The sequence below is a fragment of the Bos indicus x Bos taurus genome, chromosome 8 (genome assembly GCF_003369695.1).
Source record: "Bos indicus x Bos taurus breed Angus x Brahman F1 hybrid chromosome 8, Bos_hybrid_MaternalHap_v2.0, whole genome shotgun sequence".
In the NCBI taxonomy this organism is placed as follows: domain Eukaryota; kingdom Metazoa; phylum Chordata; class Mammalia; order Artiodactyla; family Bovidae; genus Bos; species Bos indicus x Bos taurus.
The window spans coordinates 75,015,624-75,037,970 of record NC_040083.1 but is presented as its reverse complement, the minus strand read 5'-3'; the positions used below and the strand labels follow the sequence as shown (position 1 = coordinate 75,037,970).

General features: G+C 43.7%; 1 protein-coding gene across 4 annotated transcripts in view; it reads right to left on the bottom strand.

Moving 5' to 3' along the window:
- NFX1 (nuclear transcription factor, X-box binding 1) overlaps positions 1-13,033 on the bottom strand; it is a 66,433-nt gene extending 53,400 nt beyond the window's left edge. For all 4 annotated transcript variants that reach the window (XM_027550006.1, XM_027550007.1, XM_027550008.1 and 1 more), the window contains exons 1-2: positions 12,906-13,033; positions 8,394-9,392 (exon numbers count right to left, since the gene is read on the bottom strand). In XM_027550006.1, coding sequence (XP_027405807.1) covers positions 8,394-9,392; positions 12,906-12,930 — 1,024 coding nt within the window. In that variant the 5' untranslated portion in view covers positions 12,931-13,033. The remainder of the gene's footprint in view (positions 1-8,393; positions 9,393-12,905) is intronic.
- Between the last annotated feature and the right edge of the window lie 9,314 nt (positions 13,034-22,347).

The following is a 22,347-nucleotide window of genomic DNA, read 5'->3' as shown; positions in this document are numbered from 1 at the left end:
CTGCTGCTAACACTCTGGTCTAAGCCACTATCCATTCACCTGGATTATCACAATGGCCTCCCACTTCAGGCTATTCTGCCCTTGCCCACTTCAGGCTATTCTCACCACAGCCACCAGAGGGAGCCCATCAAATGAAAAATTAGAAGATACACTCTTCTGTTCAGAACTTGTCAAAGGTTCCTCCATCACGTGCCTCTGGAAGCCAAAATCTTTACAATGCCCTTCACCATCTTCCAGTCCTCACCTGTGACTCCTCTTTCCTCAGGCCACTACTCTGAGACAACATCAGCCTCCTTCCTAGCCCAAAACTGGCAGGCAGATTCCTGCAGGGAGATTTTTACAATTTGTCCTTCCCTCTGCCTAGAGAACACTTTCCCCCGACATTTGCACAACTCAGTTCCTCAGCCCCTGCAGGTGTCTACTCAAACTATGATCTTCTCAACAGGGCAGTCTCTGGCCACACTTTCATAACTGGAGCCCGCTCCCCTAAGCATTCCATATCTCTCTCAGCTTCCTTCATATCACTTAGGTCTAATATCATATATTTTACTTATTTTACCTTATTTCCTAACTCTATGCATAGAAGGCACTCAATAATACTTGCTGTATGAATAAAAGTAATAAATGACAGTAAAAGGTTCTAGAAAGACACTAGAAAGGGAGACAGTACAATTCTTTCATCAACATTTCAGTTTTATCAAAATGTGTAACATATGTAAAACAAGGCACTAACCAAGAATAGCTCTGTGCCAGTGAACTGTCACATTTCAGGTGTAAGACTCTTGTCCAGGCTGGGTGCAGCCCTATCCTGACCACTGGATCTTCTTCACTCCTAAACCCTCTCCCACTAGGGCTTCTCCACCATTCCTCAGTCATGACTGTGTCTACTTTATACTTATTCTTTGACAGCAAGTCAGTAAAGAGAGTGACAGCCCAGTGAAATAATCAGAAGAACAGAGACCTCTCTGTAGAAGTGACTACAAACTTTTCAGATACACCAATAAATTATTAAAAACAAAATACCTAAAACAATCCTAACCTGAAAAATCCAATTGTAAAAAGGCATTTTTTTGAGGCAAACAGGGAAATTCAGTTGTAGACTGGGTATTATATGATTTCAAGGAATTATCACTAACTTTGTTAAGCACAATAATGGCACTGTGATTAAGTAAGAAAATGGCTATATTATTAAAACAGATGTAACCTAAAATACATGAAGGTGAAATAATCTGATATCTGGAATTTAGTTTAAAATATATCAGAAAAAAGGAGGGAGACTGTTTAAATATTAATGCATACCTATTTATGGCATATATACGTTAAAGTTTACCAAAATTTCTTAATGAGTGGGAAATACTACATTATAATAAGCAAAAAAGGATAAAACTTACGTTATATGGTTTCAACTATGTACAACTGAGCACTGAAAAATTCTTTAAGGAAACAGATTAAAAGATCAGAGCTGATTACATCTGGATGGTGGAAAGAAAGGTAAAATTACTTACCTATCAACTTTAGTAAGCCATCTTATTTAAAGCAGCTGTTTTTAAAAAGCTGATACAATGTTAAGCATGATCAATGTGTTTATGATGGTCTTGCTGAGTCTGAAGCATATGTCAGAAATCACGTTTATCTGTGTCAGTCTAAGGCTTGTGGCAGAGTTTAGGGGCTGCAGGTAAAGGTTTTTAAGTCAGTACAGCACAGAGGCGGGCTTCCCAGGTGGCTCAGTGATAAAGAATCTGCGCACTAATGCAGGAGATGTGGGTTCGATCGCTGGGTCGGGAAGATTCCCTTGGAATCTCCCCAGACTCGGGAAGAGCTTCAGGCAGAGAACTTGGAGGAGCAGATGTACAAAGGTTGATGAAAGGAAATAAGGAGATCTCAGAATGAAAGAAAAAGAAGAACAGGCACAGATGTCTCTGAAGTTGCAAAACGTTGAGAAAAGTATGCCTTTTCTAAAGTGATGACCTCCCCTTCCTCAGCGAAGTAAAAGAGGCAAGGAGGTCCGCTGAGGTCGGGAGATCAGTGAATGTCAGGGAGGTCTGAATAAGTGTGGGAAGGGTTTGTAGTAGTCTTAAATGAAAACGGAAAGGACAGCTGCCCAAGGTCACTTAAGGGGAAGTGGGCAATGAAAGCCAACTGAGCTGGATGGAGTGAGCGAGCGTACATGCGTGCTCCTTCACTTCACTGGTGTCTGACTCTTTGCAACCAAATGGACTGTAGCCCGCAAGGCTCCTCTGTCTATGGGATTCTCGAGGCAAGAGTACTGCAGTGGATTGCTGTGCCCTCCTACAGGGGATCTTCCCGACCCAGGGATGGAACCCACATCTCCTGTGGCTGCCACACTGCAGATGAATTCTTTACCACCAAGCCACCAGGGGAAGCCCAAGCTGGAGACCACTATTTAAAAATATTCACTGAGAACCAACGATGTACTGGGGTGGCCAAAAAGTTTGTTTGGGTTTTTCTGTAACATCTTATGAAAAACCCAAATGAACTTTTTGGCCAACCCAATACTAGACACTAAGGATATACAGTGCACAAAACAGAAAAGAGTCTTCTCCCCTCGTGAAGTTTACCATCTTGTGGTGGAAGGCAGCCAATAAACAAATAAATATTGAAAATGAGCAGTATCATCAAATAGTGACAAGTGCTACGGAGAAAAATAAGCCAGGAAAAGAGATTAGCGAGAGGCGGGTGGGGGCAGTATCAAGAGTTTGAAATAAAGGCTTCACTCAGAGGGTGACTGAACACCAAGTCTGTGCTGTTACACGATTTCCTGGAATAGCGTTCTGTCATCCAAACAGGGTAGAAAAGCTGGATGCAGCAACCAGCCAGGGTCGGGATTCCTCAAAATGTCTTGGCCGAAGGGTTAGCACTTCAAATGGCATACAGTAAGGTCCAGCCTGAAGAGGGGAATGAAGGAGGAGAGGAAACTGGCAGAACTGGTAGTGGGTGGAAGAGACTGGGAGAGCCAAAAGCACAGGAGGCTGTGGTCAGAAGGCAGCACACAGGACTTTGGGATTGCAGAGACGGGGCATCCCCAGGGTCACTTCCCTGGTGGTGGATGTGGAGGAGGAACGGATGTGCAGGTCACTTCAGCTGACAAGATCAGAAAACCCACATGACCACTGAAGCCACTCAGAACAACAGCAGGATTTATGGTACATCAGTAGTTCTCAAACTCGAAAGTGCATGAGAATCTCCTGGAGGCTTCTCAAAAGAAGAGATTATTGGGCCCCACACCCACAATTTCTGTTTACTAAGTCTGAGGTCTAAAAATGTGCATTTCTAACAAGTTCCCAGGTGTTGCTGATGGCTGCTGATCTGGAGTATACCTTGAAAACCACTGGGGCAGAGAAAAGATAGAGGCTGGATGCATTAATAAATGAGGGTTGGGAGGTTTAGAGGCTAATAGATGACAAAGATGAGACATGGAAGGTGATGGAGAGAAAAGGTTCTGTAGCATTAGCTTCAAATGATACAAAGGTAGAACAAAAATAGTGTAGAAATGACCCTGGGGAAGGAGTGTGCTCTTCCTATCTTCCAGAAACTAAGGCGAGTGGGATAAGTGAAAAGAGCAGGCTCTAAAGTTGTAAGGAAAGGCGTCACCAGAGAGGAGGCCACGGGTCATTTAAGAGGGGGCACAGCTAAAACAATTTAAGGACACAGGGGATTTCGTTACCGCAATGAGGGATCCAGACAGCTGGGAGGACTAGGCAGTGCTGGGCTCTCTCAGCAGAGTGAGAGTGAACAAAGGCGGCTCTCAAAGAGCCGTGGAGGCATATCTGGGGTGAGCCTCTCTTTCCATTCCAATCAAGCTTTCATCTCTACTACTCCACTAAAACTGCTCTTAGCAAGACCAACACCCTTCAGATTGCCAAATACAACGGTCAGTATGCAGTCTTCCTTCTGTGCTGATCAACAGCATTCCGCACAACTGATCACTCCCTCCTCTTTGAGTTTATTTGGTGTTTAGAACGTTTCACCTCCTAGTTCAGTTTACTCTTTTACAACTTCCTTTACTGGATGCTCATTTTACAGCCAGGATGAAGTAGGCTCCATCCTCACTCTTTTTCTAACTGCACTCACACCTTAGGTGACCTCCTCTAGTCCATTAAACACCATCTGTACACTGACAATGCCCAAATTTAAGTCTCTAGTCCATATCTCTTCCCTGAATTTTATATCTGACTCTCTAACAGATCTATTGTCCAGTAGACAATTTAATTCTAACAAATTTAACCAAATTCTTTATCTTTCCTGAAAAAGGAGGAGACAAAACAAGAGATATACAAAAACACCTTTTCCAACAAGAAATTGTCATAGATTGGAGGAGGCAAAGGACACATCCTGATTAAGTGCAATGTGGTATCCTGGATTGGATCCTGGAGCAGAAAAAGGATATTAAAGGAAAAACTGGTGAATCCAAATAAAGTCTGGGGGAATCCTTGGCAGTCCAGTGGTTAAGACTCTCTGCCTTCACTGCCTAAGGGTTGGGTCCAATCCCTGGTTGGAGAACTAAGCTCCTGCAAGCCTTGCAAAGAAAAAAAAACAACCCACCAAGTGTGAAGTTTAGTTAACACCATGGTACTAGTGTTAATTTCTTAGTTTCGACAAAGATGTTAACATTAGAGGAAGCTAGGTGAAGGATATATGGGAATTCTCTCTACTACCTTTGCAATCTTTCTATAGGTCTATAATTATTCCAAACTAAAAACTTTAAAAAAAACACCGCTTTCTCTCCCCAAGCATTACCACCGCAGTGAGTGGTATCTCGCCTTCTGTGCTGCTCAGACACAACATCCTGGACTCCTCTCGTTTTTCTCAATCCAACAACCAATCTATCTATAAATTCTGTCCACTTCATCTTCCAAACACACCCAGAAACTAAGCAATTCTGACCTCTTCTACCACTATTACCTTAATTCACATCTCCATCAAGTACCTGAATTGCTGCAAAAGCCTCGTAACTCGCCAGTTTGCATCCTTAGAGCCTACTCCCTATACAGCAGGCTGGGTGATCATTTTAGATCATCTCTTCCCCAAAAAGCCTCCCAGCCTCCTAGCTGCTTCTCATCTTCTGACTCAGAACCAAATCTAAGAGCCTCACACAACCCTGCCTCTGCAGTTTCTCTGACCTCCTCTCCTACCCACCTCTTCACTGCTCACAACGCTGTCCCTCCCACCCCAATCTACACTTGCTTCTCTCTCTGCTTGAAATGTTCTTCTCCAGAAAGCCATGTGGCGCACTTCTGCACTTCCTTCCGGTCTCTGTTCAAATGCCTCCTCATCAAAGAGACCGACCTATGTAAACTGGCACCCCTGTTATTCTGTCCTCTTTATCTGCCTTGTATTTTATTTCTTATCATCACCTGACTGACTGAATATTTAAGTGCTTTCTGCCTGTCTTCCCTGCCAGGAATGTAAATGCCATTAGTGCTGTATTCCTAGTACCTAGAACAGTGCTTAGCACAAAGCATTTACTCAATAAAAATGAATAAAGAGGTCTCAAGAAAATGACGGTATGTGACGCCACGAGAGATTCATTAGGCAGAACTGAGATGGCCTCCAAGACTCCCAGCCCTGGTTTGCATGCCCTGGATAATCACCCCTTGAGTACGGGAGGAACTGATCTAATCAACTGAGTGCTTTTTAAAGAGTCTGGTGATCAAAGACAGAAGTCATGTAAAGAATCTGGAACAGATGGCTTCCTGCAGGCCCTGAAGAAATAAACTACCATGTGAAAAGAACCACATGGTAAGGAACTGCAGGTCGGCCCTCAGAGCTCAGAGTGACCCCCAGCCAACAGCCAGCAAGAAAATGGGGACCTTGGGACTTCCCTGGCAGTCCAGCATTAAGACTCTGTACTTCCACTGAAGGGGGCACAGATTTGATCCCTGGTTAGGGAACTAAGATCCTGCATGCCACGTGGTGCTGCCAAAAAAAAAAAAAGAAATGGGGACCTCAACCCTGCACCCATGAAGAACTAAATCCTACCAGGACTTCCCTTGTGGTCCAGGGGCTAAGATACCACACTCCCAGTGCAGGGGGCTGGGGTTTGATCCCTGTTTAGGGAACTAGATCCCATGTGCTGCAACTGAGACATATGCAGTCAAATAAAAAAAAAATATATATATATATAAAAAAGAACTAAATCCTATCAACAACCAGTGAGCATCAAAGAAGACCCCATCCCTCAGGTAACACTGTCCCTAGCCAAACTGCAGTCCTCTAAGACCCTGAGTAGAAACTCAGCTAACCCGTATCCAGACTTCTGACCCATGGAAACTGTGACACAGTAAAGTTGTGTTACCTTAGGCCATTACATTTGTGGCAATTCGTTATGAAGCAATAGGAAACTATTAACCAGCCTTGAGAATTCAAAAACAAATCTGGTATAATACTGCCTTGGTTCACACTCAAAGTCCCAAGGAGTGCCTGATGAAGCAGACAAGAACTACATCACTAGGCTTGTGTAAAAACAGGCCTGGGCAGGTGGTGGCTTCGTGTGTTAGGCTGTATGTTACATTAAACTGGAGGGAGACCAGGATGGTCCATGAGGAAGAGCTGGAGGAATGAACCTACTGATCCTGGATAAAAATATATACTCCGGGCAAATGAGAAGTATCTTCAATACTGCAAAGAGCTGACTTGCCATAAGTGGGAGGGAAGCGGAGAGGAGAGAGACTAGTTGCTGTGTAGCTCCAGAGGACAGAACCTAAACGAGGGGATAGGAAGCATTTACCAGAAAGAAGTTTTCAGTTTAATGCAAAGAAGAACTCTCTAACAGTCAGAGCTGAGCAACTACTGTGTTCTAAGACCTGTGTTAGGCAAGAGAGATATAAAAATGAAAGGAAAGGTACATTCTTTGCCTTCAAGGAACATGTCAACTGGTGGAGGGCACTGACACGTGAACAAATGATGGTTTCCAGTGGTGAAGCTAAGTGCTACAAGAGAAGCATGTATGTGGATGGGGAAGACATATCACAGGGCGAGCAAAGATCAGTGCTATCTGTGGGGGTGAGAAAAGGTTTTCTGGACATGTAACTAAACTATAGCTTTTGAAAAATGAGTATGGGGCTTCCCTGATGGCTCAGTGGTAAAGAATCCACCTGTCAATGCAGGAGACATGGGTTCAATCCCTGGTCTGGGAAGATATCACATGCCTTGGAGCATCTAAGCCCAGGTGCCACAACTGTTGAGCCTGTGCTCTAGAGCTCAGAAGCTGCAATTAGTGAAGCCTGCACACCTTAGGGCCTGCGCTCTGCAACAAGAGAAGCCACCGCAACGAGAAGCCCGAGCACTGCGACTAGGCAGTAGCCCAGCTCTCCACAACTAGAGAAAAGCCTGAGCAGCAGCGAAGACCCAGGACAGCCATAAATCAATAGAGCAACAATGAGTAAGAATTCACCAGTGAGCTGAGTAGTTAGTAGCTAGTGTAGACAGAAGGGACCACATATGTGACCATGTGGAAAGATGACAGTACCAGAGTCCAGGGAGTAAAATGTGGTGGGGGCTGAAGCAGCAGCAGATGAGGCTGTTGTGTAAGGCAGAATCTGTAGGTGATGAGAAAAAGTGAACAGAATCAAGCAAGGGAGTGACACAGGTCCATAAGTGTTTTAGAAATATCACTTTTGGCGGGGACTGTGTAGCATGGCATCCAGGATCTTAGTTCCCTAACCAGGGAGCAAACCCATGCCCCCTGCAGTGGAAACTCAAAGTCTTAACCACTGGACCAACAGGGAAGTCCCAGAAATACCACCTTCTGATGCTAATGTAAGAAGTGAACTAAAAGAGAGAAACTGGAGATGGCAAGATTAGTCAGGAACTGTTGCGACCAAGGAGACAAGAGATGATGCACAGGCTGGAACTAGAAGTAGTAGAGATGTTACCATCCCTACTTGTGTTTTTTGACAACTCAAAAAAATCTTGTAGCCAAACATCTGTATCACCCGTATCTGTGCTTTTTAAAACCCTTACTAATTTCCTTATTTGTTAAGAAAAACTTTCCTTATTTGTATTTGCTTATAATATATAATGGAGAAAGAAATGGTAATCCACTCCAGTATTCTTGCCTGGGTGATCCCATGGACAGAGGAGCCTGGCAGGCTACAATCCATGGGGTCACAAAGAGTTGGACACAATGGAGTAACTAACACTTTCACTTTTATGATAGATAAAAACTAAGTCAGTGGACATCTCCTGGGAAGAGGAGCAGGTGGTGGCAGGACCCAAGCAGAGGATGAACAAGAACAGAAAGACTTTCTACTGGTACCTTTTTATATTTTCTGATTTCTAAATTGTGTGAGTGTATTACCAATTCAGAAATTAAAATTTTTAAAAAAAAAAAGGAAGAAAGAAAACATTTCCAACCATTTAGGTAGGCTTACCTGTGTGTGTTTCCACATTCTTTAGCATGTGGTTCTGTTTGCCTCGGGGAAAAGATGCTACCTGGGGATCCTGCCTCCTTACAGCACATTTCTCCGGGTCAGCCCTTCTAGAAGACCTGCTGACGACTGCCAAGTTCCCACTGTCACAGGTGGATTTTGCTGGCCTCTCATTAAGATCATCCTTTGGAATGGAGGCCATGTTGTCTCTGGACCCTGCGTTTGTATGCCGTTGGCCCTCCTGTTTTGGTGGGTTCCTGCCTGGTCGTGGCCTGGCTCCCTCCACTTCCCAGGGAGACCTTTTCTGTGGGTGTCTTCTCTGCTCGCCGCGTCTGGCCCCATCTGCTACCACTTTTCTAGAGGAAGCATCTGAAGAGTCAGGGTGGATAACCCCTGCTGGTTTGGTGTTTTCAGGTCCTGCCTCCTCAGGTTTGGGAGTCATTCTGTGACCCCACTCACTTTTGAGTTTCCCCTTGACTTTTGGTCCTCTCCCATAGCTGTATATAAATTGGGTTGCTTTCTTGGGTTTTGCTCCCCTTGGATCTGCACCGACAATTTCCTTCTCACTCTCGGAAGGACTGTGCTCTCTGAGGTTTGTCCCACTCTCTGACTTGGCCACGTTTTCTAGGCCAGGTGCATCTGAGGTCTGGTCAATGAGGCCCTGTGCTCTCTTGACTCTGATATGCTGCTTTTCACTCCTCAATTTCTGCCAAGGTTGATTCTGAAGGCCATGGTTCTTGAGAGATTTGTTAGTAACAGAGGACTGGAAAGAAGTCTGCTGACTCTTAGGTTTGCTTCCTGAAGGATAAAAACTGTGCTGATGAACAGCAGAGATGTCATCATAAGAGATTTGCCTGGAAAGGTGACACGGAGGTGGTGAACTGTAATTTCTTCTACCAATTCTATTAGAATCTAGTCTCCTTTGACTCCCACAGTACAGACCAGAATTTTTTCTCTCCTGAGGAATGAACTCAGCAGCATCCGTATTGAACTTAAAAGCACCTAGGACATAAGAAATAGACACGTAAGTAAAGAAATTAATTGGTCACTCATGAAGCCCCAAAGACTGTACGCCAGACCTAAGAGTTATCTTCCTAAGGACTTTGTATAAAATAGTCTCCGCACAAGGCCTGTTTTCTGTGAAGGTGGTGGGTTCAAGTTGCTTGTGGAAGACTGATTGGCAGCCTTACCAACAGCCACTGCTGAACTGCCAAGTAAAACCGTTCACCTGGGCTATCAGGCATTAGTTATAAATGTGTTTATTTCTATTGAGAAATGTAAGGTCAGCGAACAGTTCAGGGATGAGACATCAATCGGCAGGTTCCGTGTGGTCTTTCAAAACTCTACGGTAGCATTGTGTAATATTAAGTTAACAGGCTTTGGAGTCAGCCCAAATCAGTTTAAAGCCTGACCCTCCAGTTTATAGTATTAGCTCAGGAAAATCATTTGATTGCTTTTAGCCTGAGTTTCCACATACATGACAAAAGCTGATAATACTATTTCAAAGGGTCATTGTGGAATTTAAGTGAAGACTTCACATAGACGTACTTAGCAGGAAGAATACATCCCATCTCATCCCCCCTGGAATGTATTTTAGGTTTTCCATACATAACCTCTGTTAATACAGTCAGAATCCCAGAGTCTCAAAAATTAGGCCTATGCCCCTTCAACCTACTCATCCATCCCCCACCTCCATCAGCCACATGCTTCTTTGTAGTCAACTTTGTCCCTGAAGTCCAAAGATAAAACAATTCGCCTAAGGACACAAAACCAGATAGTAGCAAAGTCAGACTATGCGCAGTGTATAGAATATTCTCTGAATCAGCAGGGCCTGGGAGATGGATTTAAGTCCCTGTCCATCACTTGTGTCTTTATGCAAGTTATTTAATCCCAGTAATGGAATAGTAAGAATCCCTACATCAAAGAGTTGCTATGAAGATTAAAGCAAGGTTAGTAACAAGTATAAAGTGGTTAAAATAGTGCTTTATTGTTGCCGTTAAGATTACAGACTATCTGAAACAGACCTGACCGCAAAAGGCTGCAGTGCACAGCCTGCGAGTTTCAGGTTTAATAATAAGCCCTAACATTTATTAGGTACTTAACACATGCCAGGCACTATTCTAAACACTCTGCATACGTTAATTTATTTAATCCTTACATTCCTGATGAGAAAACTGAGACTCGGTAAAGAGTAACTTCCCCAAGGCCACAGGGGTATTCCAGAGCAGATTCAGGATTCAGGCCATGTGACCCTAGAGACCATGCTCTTAAATTACACTCCATTGACAGAAGTTGAGTAGCAGGTACCATAGAAACATATACTTAAGAACTGAGCGAGATCATAAAGGTAACCTCTCACTCAATCCAGGATTCGTCCTGAAAGCTTTCACACAGGCAGGATTCTAAGGATGGGGTTGGAGGGCCTTACAAAACGGCAAGAGGATTAGACAAATTCAGAAGGTGGCAGAGAAGGTGTTCCAGATACATAAGAGAGAACTTAAGGGGGAATGGGTAAATTAGACCAAGTAGGTATTGTGTAGTTTTCTCCTGCTTTAAGAAGCAAGGTTGTAAGAGGGGCAGAAAAAAGGTCAGTAAAGTAGTCCAGAATAGCCAGGTTAAAGGATACAAAGGGTGTTTCATGTTAACCAGCAAAGGGTTGACTCAACTTGAGAATCTAGACAGAGCAGCATCTATTCATATAAAGTATGTGTTCCACCAAATGTGAAGTAGTGGACAAAGCCCTCAGATCATTCACGGATACGAGGAAGGGGAAAAGGGCACAGGAAACTGGACTCAAAAATCTGAGACACCTTTATTTTTTCACTATTTTGAGCAGCTGAAGTTACTAAATAGGATATCTCATCCCCAAGGCTTGGCTATAGTGCAAGTGGTACTAGAGATCCAAGACAACACCATGGTGGGTGACCTACAGGTGGGTGGAGCAGAGTAAGGGGAAAATCCAACTGCAGATTATAAAGTCCAGAGACAAAATTGGCACTGGAGAGTCTATCCGTGGGTAGAAAGACACCCCTTGGTGTTTCAGGAAAACAGCAGGTAAGAGAATTACACTGGAGTGAGGATGGAGGTGTGGGCTAGAGATAATGCTGAAATAAGAACATGGAATAGGAACTAAGGCCAAAGCGAACTAAGGCAGAGGAGACAAAGTGGGGAGGTCTTTGGATTACCCGACTTTGCCTCAATAGATGAGACAGAGGTTGTAACCTGGAGAGCAACACCAGAGGCCAAAAATAAGATTCACAACTAGCCCCACTCATTCGTTTCTGCTTCAAACACTGAATGGTGCAGAAATGGGCCAGATATGAGCCTAAGGATAGGAAGACCAAGGGATCCAATTCAGGGGATCTGGGAAAAGAATGAGTGGGAGAAATACAAAACACCAGGCTAAACGTGGTCCCCACTCTCCAAGATGAATTAATACCTAAATCAGGACTAGGGTAAACAAACAAAAAATGGACTAGGGTATGCAGCGTGTTAGCCAACGTTTTTGACCAAGATCCATGGTAACAAATATATTTTACCTGCCACCAAGTACACAAATACATATATAGGTTTCTCGGTGCCCCAACAGGCTGGTAGGTAGCAGAACTGAGACTCAAATTAATGACTGTTCACGAACCTCATGCTGCAAATTGCTGCCCTGTTTTTCCGAAAGAGTGGATCATGAAATCAAATTATGTAGTGGGTTGTGACAAGAATTTTTTCAAACGAAATATGTAGTATAGAGTGTATTGGAGATAATAAGGAAAACCACTGCTTCCTGAAATTTTTGGTTCGTTTTTATATTTGTGTGCGCTGAGATCACTATGTAAAATGCTCCTTTTCCGTCACTGTCCAAAGAGTTGGGAAAACAAAGATCTAAGGTACCCTGAAGTAACTGGAAATCGTGTTACATTAACAGCCATATGAGGCTGTCTCTACACATTGAGACAACTCTGGGAGGAGAAGTAAGCTAACAATTGTGTAACACGTACAGTAGCGGCGGGAACCTTCAGACTAATTGACTTATTTACTCCCAAATCACAGATGAAGAAAACGAGACTTCACATTGCGAGCTCATGGCAAGCTGAGACTGGAAACCACGAGTGTTCGGCTCGCGCCCGCGCTGCTGCCCCAGGACGCACGAATGCATATCAAGCACAGCGAGCAATCCCGCCGCGCGTCGAGAGCTAGCCGCCGTCACGGGCCGACGCCCGCCTGTGGGATATCACTGCCCCAGGAAGGCCGGGAAAAGCCCTGGAGAGGGCGGGACACCCGCATCGACTCAGCGGGACAAACCGACTCTCCTAGGAAACCCAGCTGCCGGGCTTCATCACCAACCAAGGATGGTTAAGACCTCGGACGCACGACGCGCGTGGCTTGGCCCTTCCGAGCCACTATCCCCAACCCCTGTACGTGCCACTCTCGCGATACGAATGGCCGGTGCCCTAGGACTCGTCACTGACTCAATTTCCGTTCCCCGAAAGGGGCCCAGTCCTGCGAGGGCCGGTACAGTACCTGAGACAGGAGGCGCCTCCGCCATCCCGTGCCGCAACACCTAAAGCGAGCCCTGCAGCCCAGCGAGCGCTGTCACCCGGTCATGTGCTCTGGACTTCCGGCGCCGCGAGAAAACTCGCTTCTGCGCGCGCGGTAGACGGCCACGGAGTTTGCGCGGCCTGAGTCAACTATGCGGAGCGTCGGTGACGTCAAACAGACGCGCCCGGCGCCGGGCTGAAGCAGGGTACTAGTAGCTGTAGGTAGCCAAGATCCCGGGAGGGTAAGCATGCCCGGTCTTGCACAATCAATAGTTGTTTTCCTTTTGAGAGTCACTGTTCTCTACTGCTACCGTGTCCTTTAACCCTCCCACCCAACCAGCCTCGCCTGATTTTCTGGAGTCAGGACAGACCGCACCTATTTACTAGCGTGGATCAGATTTAGGATTAAAACAAAGACGAAGTAGTCAAAAGGCAGAAAGGGGAAAAAATGTCTGCAAAACAAACGATAAAAGGCTCTTACAAATCAGTTTAGAAACAAAAACCCATTTATTAGAAATGATAAAGGACTTGAAAGGGCAGATGACAATACTAAAGTAGTTACAGAGGGACTCAATGTGAGAGGGGGTAGGTTTGGGGGTACTGATTATTTTTTAAGTACAAAATGTTTTCAGTGTGTGGAATTTTTTCATTTGTGTGTTTTGCTGTTGCTCTACTAAAGAGAACACAGTACTTAAGTGTTAAGCATCTGCATTTGTAAAGTAATTCACTGCTCCAGACTTCCCCAAGAACACAAAATAAGAGTCATTCATTCACAGTCTAATGTATACTTTTAGGCATTGCTTTAACTGCTGGAGGTTAATGTGAAAAAGACAAACAAGTCCCTGCCTTCAATGAAGTGCATTGACTAGTAGGGAACGTTAAATCTAAGTAATGTGGGACTTCCCTGGTGGTTCAGTGGTTAAGTATCCACCTGCCAACACAGGGGACATGGGTTTGATCCCTGGTCTAGGAAGATCCCACATGCTTCTGGGCTACTAAGCTGATGCACCACAACTACTGAACCAGAGTTCTGCACCCACTGAAGCTGGTGTGCCCTAGTCGCCTGTGCTCTGCAACTAGAGAAGCCACTGCAATGAGAAGCCCAAGCAAATGAAGTAAGAGAGCAGCCCCACCCTCCCCCAAACAGAAAGCCCAGGTGTAGCAATGGAAGGTGCAGGAAGGAAAGACGGCCCTGTGGCCAAAAATAATTATAAAAAATATTTTGAAACTAAGTTTATTTACAAACTGGTGATTTGGGTTGTCAAAGAAATAAGCAGGGTAACAGTGACTTACTAGGTTCCGCTCCAGAAAAGGTGGCCAGCCTTCTTTGAGTAGAAGGATAGATGAGAATGATCAACTATGTGAAGATTCAGAGGGAATAGCAGAAGGAAGCAGGTGCAGAAGCTATGGAGGAAGGAAAGGGCTCGAAGTGTTAAAGTTATTGAAATATTTGCTGGAGAGCAATGAGCAAGGAGAGTGGCACAATATGAAACTGGAGGAAGGTAATTAGATCACGTGATAATGGATTTTATTCCAAGAGCAACAGGAAGTTAAAAGGTTCTAAGCAAAGAATGGTACTGTTAACAAACTGAACACAGGTCTGCTCATGCAATGCAATGCAAAGCAAAGTTGGTCCACTGACACCAGGCTTTGGTGAAGTACAGTGCTTACTTCAGGGCGCCAAGCAAGAGTGTGAGAGACAAGCCTTAGATCCACTCCAACTTGGTCTTTGAGTTAGTTTTTGTTTTTTAAAGGGAAAGATAAAAGAAGCTGGAATTAATCATCATCTTGTGACATTTCCTAATCATAGTTTCCAGAGTCAAAACATTTCTGGTTTACAAGTGTCTGGCTCGGTGGCCCACGGCTTGGGGAGCTAAGCTTGTCCTGAGTTTGTATTTAATGATATATAATAGTAATTTTAGTACATTAACAATGTTATTGACAACAGCAATTTTAGTCCTCTGATTCTGGTTGATTAGTGTTCAGTTAGCACAGGATTGAGGTCAGAGGGGACACAAGAAATTGAATAAAGTTTTGGATAGAGAGATTAATCATAAACTGGGTAAGGGAACTTGGTTTTAGGGGCACTCAGTTTCAGTATCTGAATTACCCTTAAAGATTTCTCATACTCCCAGGGGAAGAGTGAATTGTAGGGGAGCAAAAATAGAAGTGGGGAGAAAATTTACATTTTTCTATTATGCTAATATGGAAGATGATGGTGGCTTTGAACTAGAGCGACAGCAAATGTGATTGAGAGGAGAGAGCAGATCTAAGATATATTTGAGACAACCTTCATCCAGCTTCCAAATGTTTTCTAAACCAAAAGTCATGATGTGCTATCTTATTGTTAATTTGAGTTTATCTGATTACTGAGTCCGAACATTTCTTAGTGACTTTTTGAGTTTCTCTTTTTAGATTGCTTAGTCACATCCTTTGCCGTTTCTCTGTTGGGGTTGCTGTATTTTTCTTGCTGATGGTTTTCTGTACTTTGTAGATATACAAGACTTGTATGTTTTGTCGGTTTTAGACATTTCAATTGCCTTCTCTTACATCCATTAATTTATTCCTTTATTGAACATAAATCCTTAATTTTGACAGTTCATCAAAAACCTTACTGTCCCCTACAGAAATTACCAGTTGTATTAGTCCAAGTCAGGTAGAAGGAAGGAATCATACAGTAATTTGATCAGGGAAGGTTTCATTTAATTTTTTTTGAAGACTTTGTCCAGTGAAAATCATCCCAGAGCTGAGGTGCAGACTTGGTTAGAAGGGATGTGCCTGTGATGCCTAGATAGGGAAGCTGCTGTGGTGCTGCATGGAAGTGGTCAGAAATCTACCTTATATGGTGCTGGGGAAAGCCATTCATGGGGAGGTGTTTCACAAGAGGCACTCTCCTAGAAACCACTTGAGGAGGGTGCCAGGAGAAGTTGCTGGCTTTTGACCACTATACACTGAAGAACCAGGTACAGGAACCAGACGCTGGGGAAGCTGCCCACAGCACCTTAGCCTGTCCAACCCTCTCTCTCTATTTCCCTCTACTGACAAAGCTTAATACCTGCCAGCTGGTAAAGGATAAATATTTAAAGTGCCAAAATCCATTCCACAGAGCAGGCAAAAAAGATAAATTTGGAACTGAAGGTCAATAGTTCATAACTGGCATACTAGAGAACCCACTCATTATTCCCCAAACTCGTAAACAAATGGAAGTAAGCAAGCATTTATCTTGCCTTTCCTATACAGACACTGCTTCGCACAACATACAAAGTTAGGACAAGCAACGAAAGCAATACTCAGATGGAAATTTATAGCTATAAATACTTACATTAAAAAAGATATCCAAACAATGGGAAATTACTCTGCACTAAATAGAAACGAGTAATCATGCCATGAAAAACACATAGAGGAAACTTAAATGCAAATAATAAGTGAAAGAAGGCAATGTGAAAAAGCACATACTGTATGTTTTCCACGATTACATATGACATTCTGGAAAAGGCAAAACTATGGAGACAGTGGGAAAAAAAAAAAGCAGTGGTTTCCAGGTATTAGAGGGCAGGAAAGGATGAAGAGACAGAGCACAGAGAATGTTTAGGGAAGAGAAATAATTCTGCATGGTACTATAATAGTGGATACATTGTCAAAACCAATAGAGGGTACAACACCAAAAGTAAACTAATGTAAACCATGGACTGAGGGTGATGAGTCAATGTAGGTTCATGGGTGGTAACAAATGTACCACTCTGGTGCAGGATGTCTATAGTAGGGGGGTTGTGCGTGTGTGGGGACAGGGGCATATACTGGAACTGTCCATACTCCCTGCTCAATTCTGTTGTGAACCTAAACTGCTCTGAAAAAATTTATTAATAAATTAGATCTCAAATCAGAAGCCTAATCTTCTACCTTAAGGATCTAGAAAAAGAAGAGCAAACCAAACCAAAACAAGTACAAGGAAAGAAATAATAAAAGAGCAGGAATTAATGAAATAAATAAAAAAAAACAACAGCAAAAAATCAACAAAGTTGACTCATTAACCAAAACCATAAAAATTGATCAACTTTTAGCTAGACTGACCAAGAAAAACAAAAAAAGAGAAAATTCAAATTACTAAAATTAGGAATAAAAGAAGGGACATTATTCCCCAGCTTATGAAAGTAAAAAGAAGCATAGGTAATACTATGAACAAGTGTATGCTAGCTAATGGGCTTCCCTTGTGGCTCAGATGGTCAAGAATCCACCTGTAATGCAGGAGACCCAGGTTTGATCCCTGGGTGGGGAAGAACCCTGGGAGAAGGGAATGGCTACCCACTCCAGTAGTCTTGCCTGGGAACCCCACTGACAGAAACACAATTGTGTCACACACACACACACACACACACACACACACATGCTAGCTAATCAGATCACCTAGATGAAACAGAAAAATTCCTAGAAATACACAAACTATCAAAACAGACTCAAAATAAATAAAAAATCTAAAGATACCTATAACAAGTAGAGACTGAGTTGGTAATAATTTTAAAAATGTCCCACAAAAGCTATCCCCAGATAGCTTCTGGGGTAAATTCTATCAAATGTTAAAAAAATTGACACCAATCCTTCAAAAACTCTTCCAAAGAACAGAGGAGAACATAATACTTCCCAACTCATCCTCTGGATGAAAACTCTGCCTTAGGGCAATCATTTACTGCCTATCTCTTTGTTGCAGAAATTTATGGCATCAGACTGCTGAAAACAGGTTCTGCCTAATCAGGCACCCTTGGGCAGTGGTTCACTGACTACACACAAGAACACCTGGGGAGCTTTTAAAACTTCAGGTGCCTACACTGTATCTAGATGTATTACATGATACATGTCCTGTGGGATAGGACTCAGGCAGCAATAAAACAAACATACAGACAAGCTCCCTAGGTTGGATCCCCGGTCACCACTAGTCCATGGCCTGTCAGGAACCAGGCCACACAGCAGGAAGTAGCAGCAGGTTAAAACCAAAACTATTCCACCTCCCCCTACCCCCCTCCCTGGAAAAACTGTCTCCCATAAAACCAGTCCCTGGTGCCAAAAAGGTTGGGGACCGCTGCCATAGGTGATATGCTGCTGCTGCTGTTTACTCGCTGTTATGTCTGATTCTTTGCAACCCTACAGACTATAGTCTGCCAGGATCCTCTGTCCATGGAATTCTCCAGGCAAGAATACTGGAGCGGGTTGCCATTTCCTTCTCCAGGGGATCTTCCCAACCCAGGGCCTGAACCCGAGTCTCCTGCTTGCCAAGCGGACCCTTTACCACTGAGCCACCATGGAAGCCTGCCTTAAGTGATAAGAGAATGTATAAAAAGAAAACTAAGGGATATGGATAATAAGGGTAGAAGTGCCAAACTTCTCTCTATTGGATCTTCCAATCTCCTCCACCATTGTTAAACTCCCAGAGCTACTAGATTACAATGTAAGGAGACCATCTGCCCTCAATTCTGCTTGTAATGGTTAACAGGTAAGATACTGACAGTGATGCTAATTGGTGGGAACTACAGCAGTGACCACCAGAGGGCCCTCTACCACAGCATTCATCCTCTCCACTTAGATAAATTCACTGGGATTGACAAAGACCAGGGCCTTGCTTTTGGTCTTTTCCAGTACTGCAAGAATTAGGAGAATGACAAAGGTGTTAAGGAACCTCTGAAACCGACTCCAGTTCCCCTACTGAGTTTATGATTAACCTCTCTATCCAAAACCTTGTTTCTGTATTGTTCCCTTTGACCTCAATCCTGTGCTAACTGAACACTATTCAACCAGAGTCAGATGACTAAAATTGATGTTGTCGATAACATCATTAACATACAGACTCAGGTTGTTTTTCCAGGGCAAAATGAGCCAATAGACCCCACCGCCCCCACCCCACCAGGTCATGGACCACCAGACCAGAGACTCATAAACCATAGGTATCCTGACTTTTGAAACTACAGTTAAGACCTGTCACAAGGGACTTCCCTGGTGGTCCAGTGCTTAAGATCATGCTTCCTAGATCCCACATGCTATGCAGCACAGCCAAAAAAATGTCACAAAATGATGACTAACCCCAGCTTCTTTGTTCTTCTCCCTTAAAAAGGAACTCAAAGATCAAGCTGGAATGGATCTGAGGCTTGTCTCCCACTCCCTTGCTTGGCCCTGCAATAAACCCTGATTTTGCTGCCAATACCTGCTGTCAGTTTGACTTTCTGTGCCAAGGGCACATGAGCCCATTGCTCACATACAGCTCCAGGGAGGGGAAACTATATCAGCAGAGGTAGGGAATCATGACTGTATGGCCGATTCAGGGGAACTAGAAACAGTTATTAAGAGCATAACAAGCAGATGCTACAGAGAAAATTTTCAGGACTCTTACTAGCAAGTGACAGGAACCCATGTCCAATCAGTTTAAACAGAAAAGGGGGTTTGTTGGCAGAATTCTCAGCTCACAGAACTAAAGGAAGAGCTGCAGAGACTTGAAGCCATCTGAGAATCTCAAGGATCAGAAGTCAGGGCTCAGTGGCATGAGGATTCTTTCATTCTGCCTCTTGGCTACTCTCTAGACTCAATATCTCAAACTTATCAGATTGATATATATATATAGGTAGGTAGGTAGGTAGGTAGGTAGGTAGACAGATAGATTTAAAAGTAAGCATTTCCCCTAGTTTCCATTTATAAAATTTGGGAGATGAACTTCAATAGGCAGAGCCTGGTTACAAGACCACTCCTACCAGGGTCCAGCCCTGGTGGATCCAGGGAATTCGAAGGGGGCATGGCGTCGGCAATCAGGAATTAATAGCTTGATTAAGTATTAATTAGAAATATAAAGAGTGATTAAATAGGGATAGCTCAGTGAGAAAATTCAGTGGAGAAAAGAGGCTGAATAACTTGGTTTACGTGGAAAACCAATAAAATCCCAAGACAAGGAATTTGTGCCACCTATGTAGGCTGCAGGCGTCCTCCCGTTCTCCTGAAGGAGAGGAGACACTAAAGCCTCCCCGGTCAGATCTTAGAAGCCCAGGCAAAATTAGTAGGTTTGGCGAGCCTCCACGCTCCAGATGGGAATTCAGCCAGAAGGTGAGAAAAAGAACGACATGGGGAGACCAAGCTTCGGTGAGCAAGGCCCATAGCTTTATTTTCAACAGGGGCTTTTATACCCTAAGTTGCACATAGAGGATAATAGGGGGTGTGAAATCTTGCAGAGTCAGCAGTCTTTGATTCTTATCGAAACCAGGCTTTCTTTTCTGCAAATTTATCATATACAAATGGTTTAGGTGATTTACATCATCTTCGGGCCAGAAAGCCTGTTAACATTTTATGACTCTGACAAAGGTTTGTCAACCATAAGACTTATTTTCTCTAAGAGTAATTATTTAAAGTTTGGCGCCATCCTCCGAAGGTGTTAGACAAAGTTGCATTCTTATAGGGCAAAGGTGCAGTGGGATTACAACAAAGGAAAGAATTTATTATCTTAAGGGTCTAAAGTTGTTAACACCAAGGCCACTACTTATTTTTTCTACATACCAACTATATTAATTAATACACTTCCAAGGATACAATACAGGGGATGTGGAAACTTGGCAGCAAGCATTGGCTCAACCATGAAATCTTCTATTAGTTATATTCTGACAATTTCTAACTCTCCCAGAGGCTCTATACTATTTGAATATCTTAAGCTTCCTGTGCCTCTTGCGGTTGGGAGACTGTAAACAATCATATGCATAGCTGTAGGAGTCTGGGTAAGCCTGTCAGGCAAGTTAGAGAGCCATCTGAGGGGTTTGGATTGAAACACTCCTATTATGCCCAGGAGGCTAATTAGCTAGAGATCTAAGTTGATTTCCTTCAGAGAAAAGGTGGTTGGGGATAGCCCCCCGCTGCCCCCAGACCCCCTCCCCGTGACTGTCAGAGGAGTAGGTAAGAGCACAAAGCAGTAAAGTAGGCAGACTCTGGTTTTGGGGGTAGATGCTCGAGAATTTCCAGGGGGACTCCTGAGGCTTGATCCCGCCTTTGCATATGCCAAGCCTCCTTCCTCATGACCTTTGCCATGGGTGGAGTTCCTCATGCTGGCTCCCGGCACACTCCCATAGGAGAGAAATAAAAGTAGGGCTACTCTAATTGGTATTTTCACAATAATCACTCATTTGTAATCAGGGAGGCAGTTCTTTAAATCAGGGGTCCCCAACCTTTGGGATATAATGCCTGATGATCTGAGGTGGAGCTGATGTAATAATAATAGGAATAAAGTGAAAAATAAATGTAATGGACTTGAATCATCCCCCCTACCCCATGCTGTCCATGGGGAAAAAAAAAAATTGTCTTCCATCAAACTGGTTTCTGGTGCCAAAAAGGTTGGGGACTGCTACTCTATATGAAAGAGAATTCTGTTCTGAAGAGACTACGCAATAAACCATTACTGAGAGACAGGGGCCAACTCATAGGCAGCTTTTTATGTCTTGTTGGAGGTGTCAGGAACCATGACTTTAAGTAAGAGAATGATATGGTCAGATTTGTATTTTAGAAAGATCAGTACAGCTATGTGTGATGAATGGACTCAGGAAGTGAAATTATGCAAGAGGAGAAAGCAGGTCATTTATTTGGAAAGACTACGTGAGGGGTGTCCAAGCCAAAGACAGCTGCGAGAGGAAAGGAGGGATTGGATTTGAGAAACATAGGCTTCCCTGGTGGCTCAGACAGTAAAGCGTCTGCCTGCAATGTGGGAGACCCAGGTTCGATTCCTGGGTCGGGAAAATCCCCTGGAGAAGGAAATGGCAATCCACTCCAGTACTCTTGCCTGGAAAATCCCATGGACGGAGGACCCTGATAGGCCCCAGTCCATGGGGTGGCAAAGAGTCGGACACGACTGAGCGACTTCACTTTCACTTAAGGGGTTAAAAGCAGGGTTTAATAATTATAATCGAATATGTAGGATGAGGCAAAATGTAGGCATCAAGGACAACTCAAGAGCTTTCTGTTTTGAATGATGGAGGATAATGGTTCCATTAGTTGAGGCACACAAAACGGGAGAGTCAGGTCTCGGGGGAGAGACCATGGGTGTCTTGGCCATTTGAATGTAAAGTGTCTGTGGGCTTCTAGAACATCCAAATAACTGTCAGGCGATAGCTGGATATAAATAGGATTCTGAAACTCCGGGGCAAGACCAGGGATACAAGTATAGATTTGTATAGCCTTCTAAGTCCACAGTTAAAGCCATGAGAATAGTTGAGATTATTATTAAATATAAGTGAGCAGACAAGTATGGTGGATAAAGGCTAGACTCCTGAGGAACACTAACATTACAGGGCTGGAAAGCTGAGGATTTCAGACAGCAGTCTTGGAAGGAATAGTGGAATAGTCAGAACAGGAGAACCAGAGAGAGTACCATCACAAAAGCCAAGGGAAGAGTGATTTTGATAGAATGATTGTTC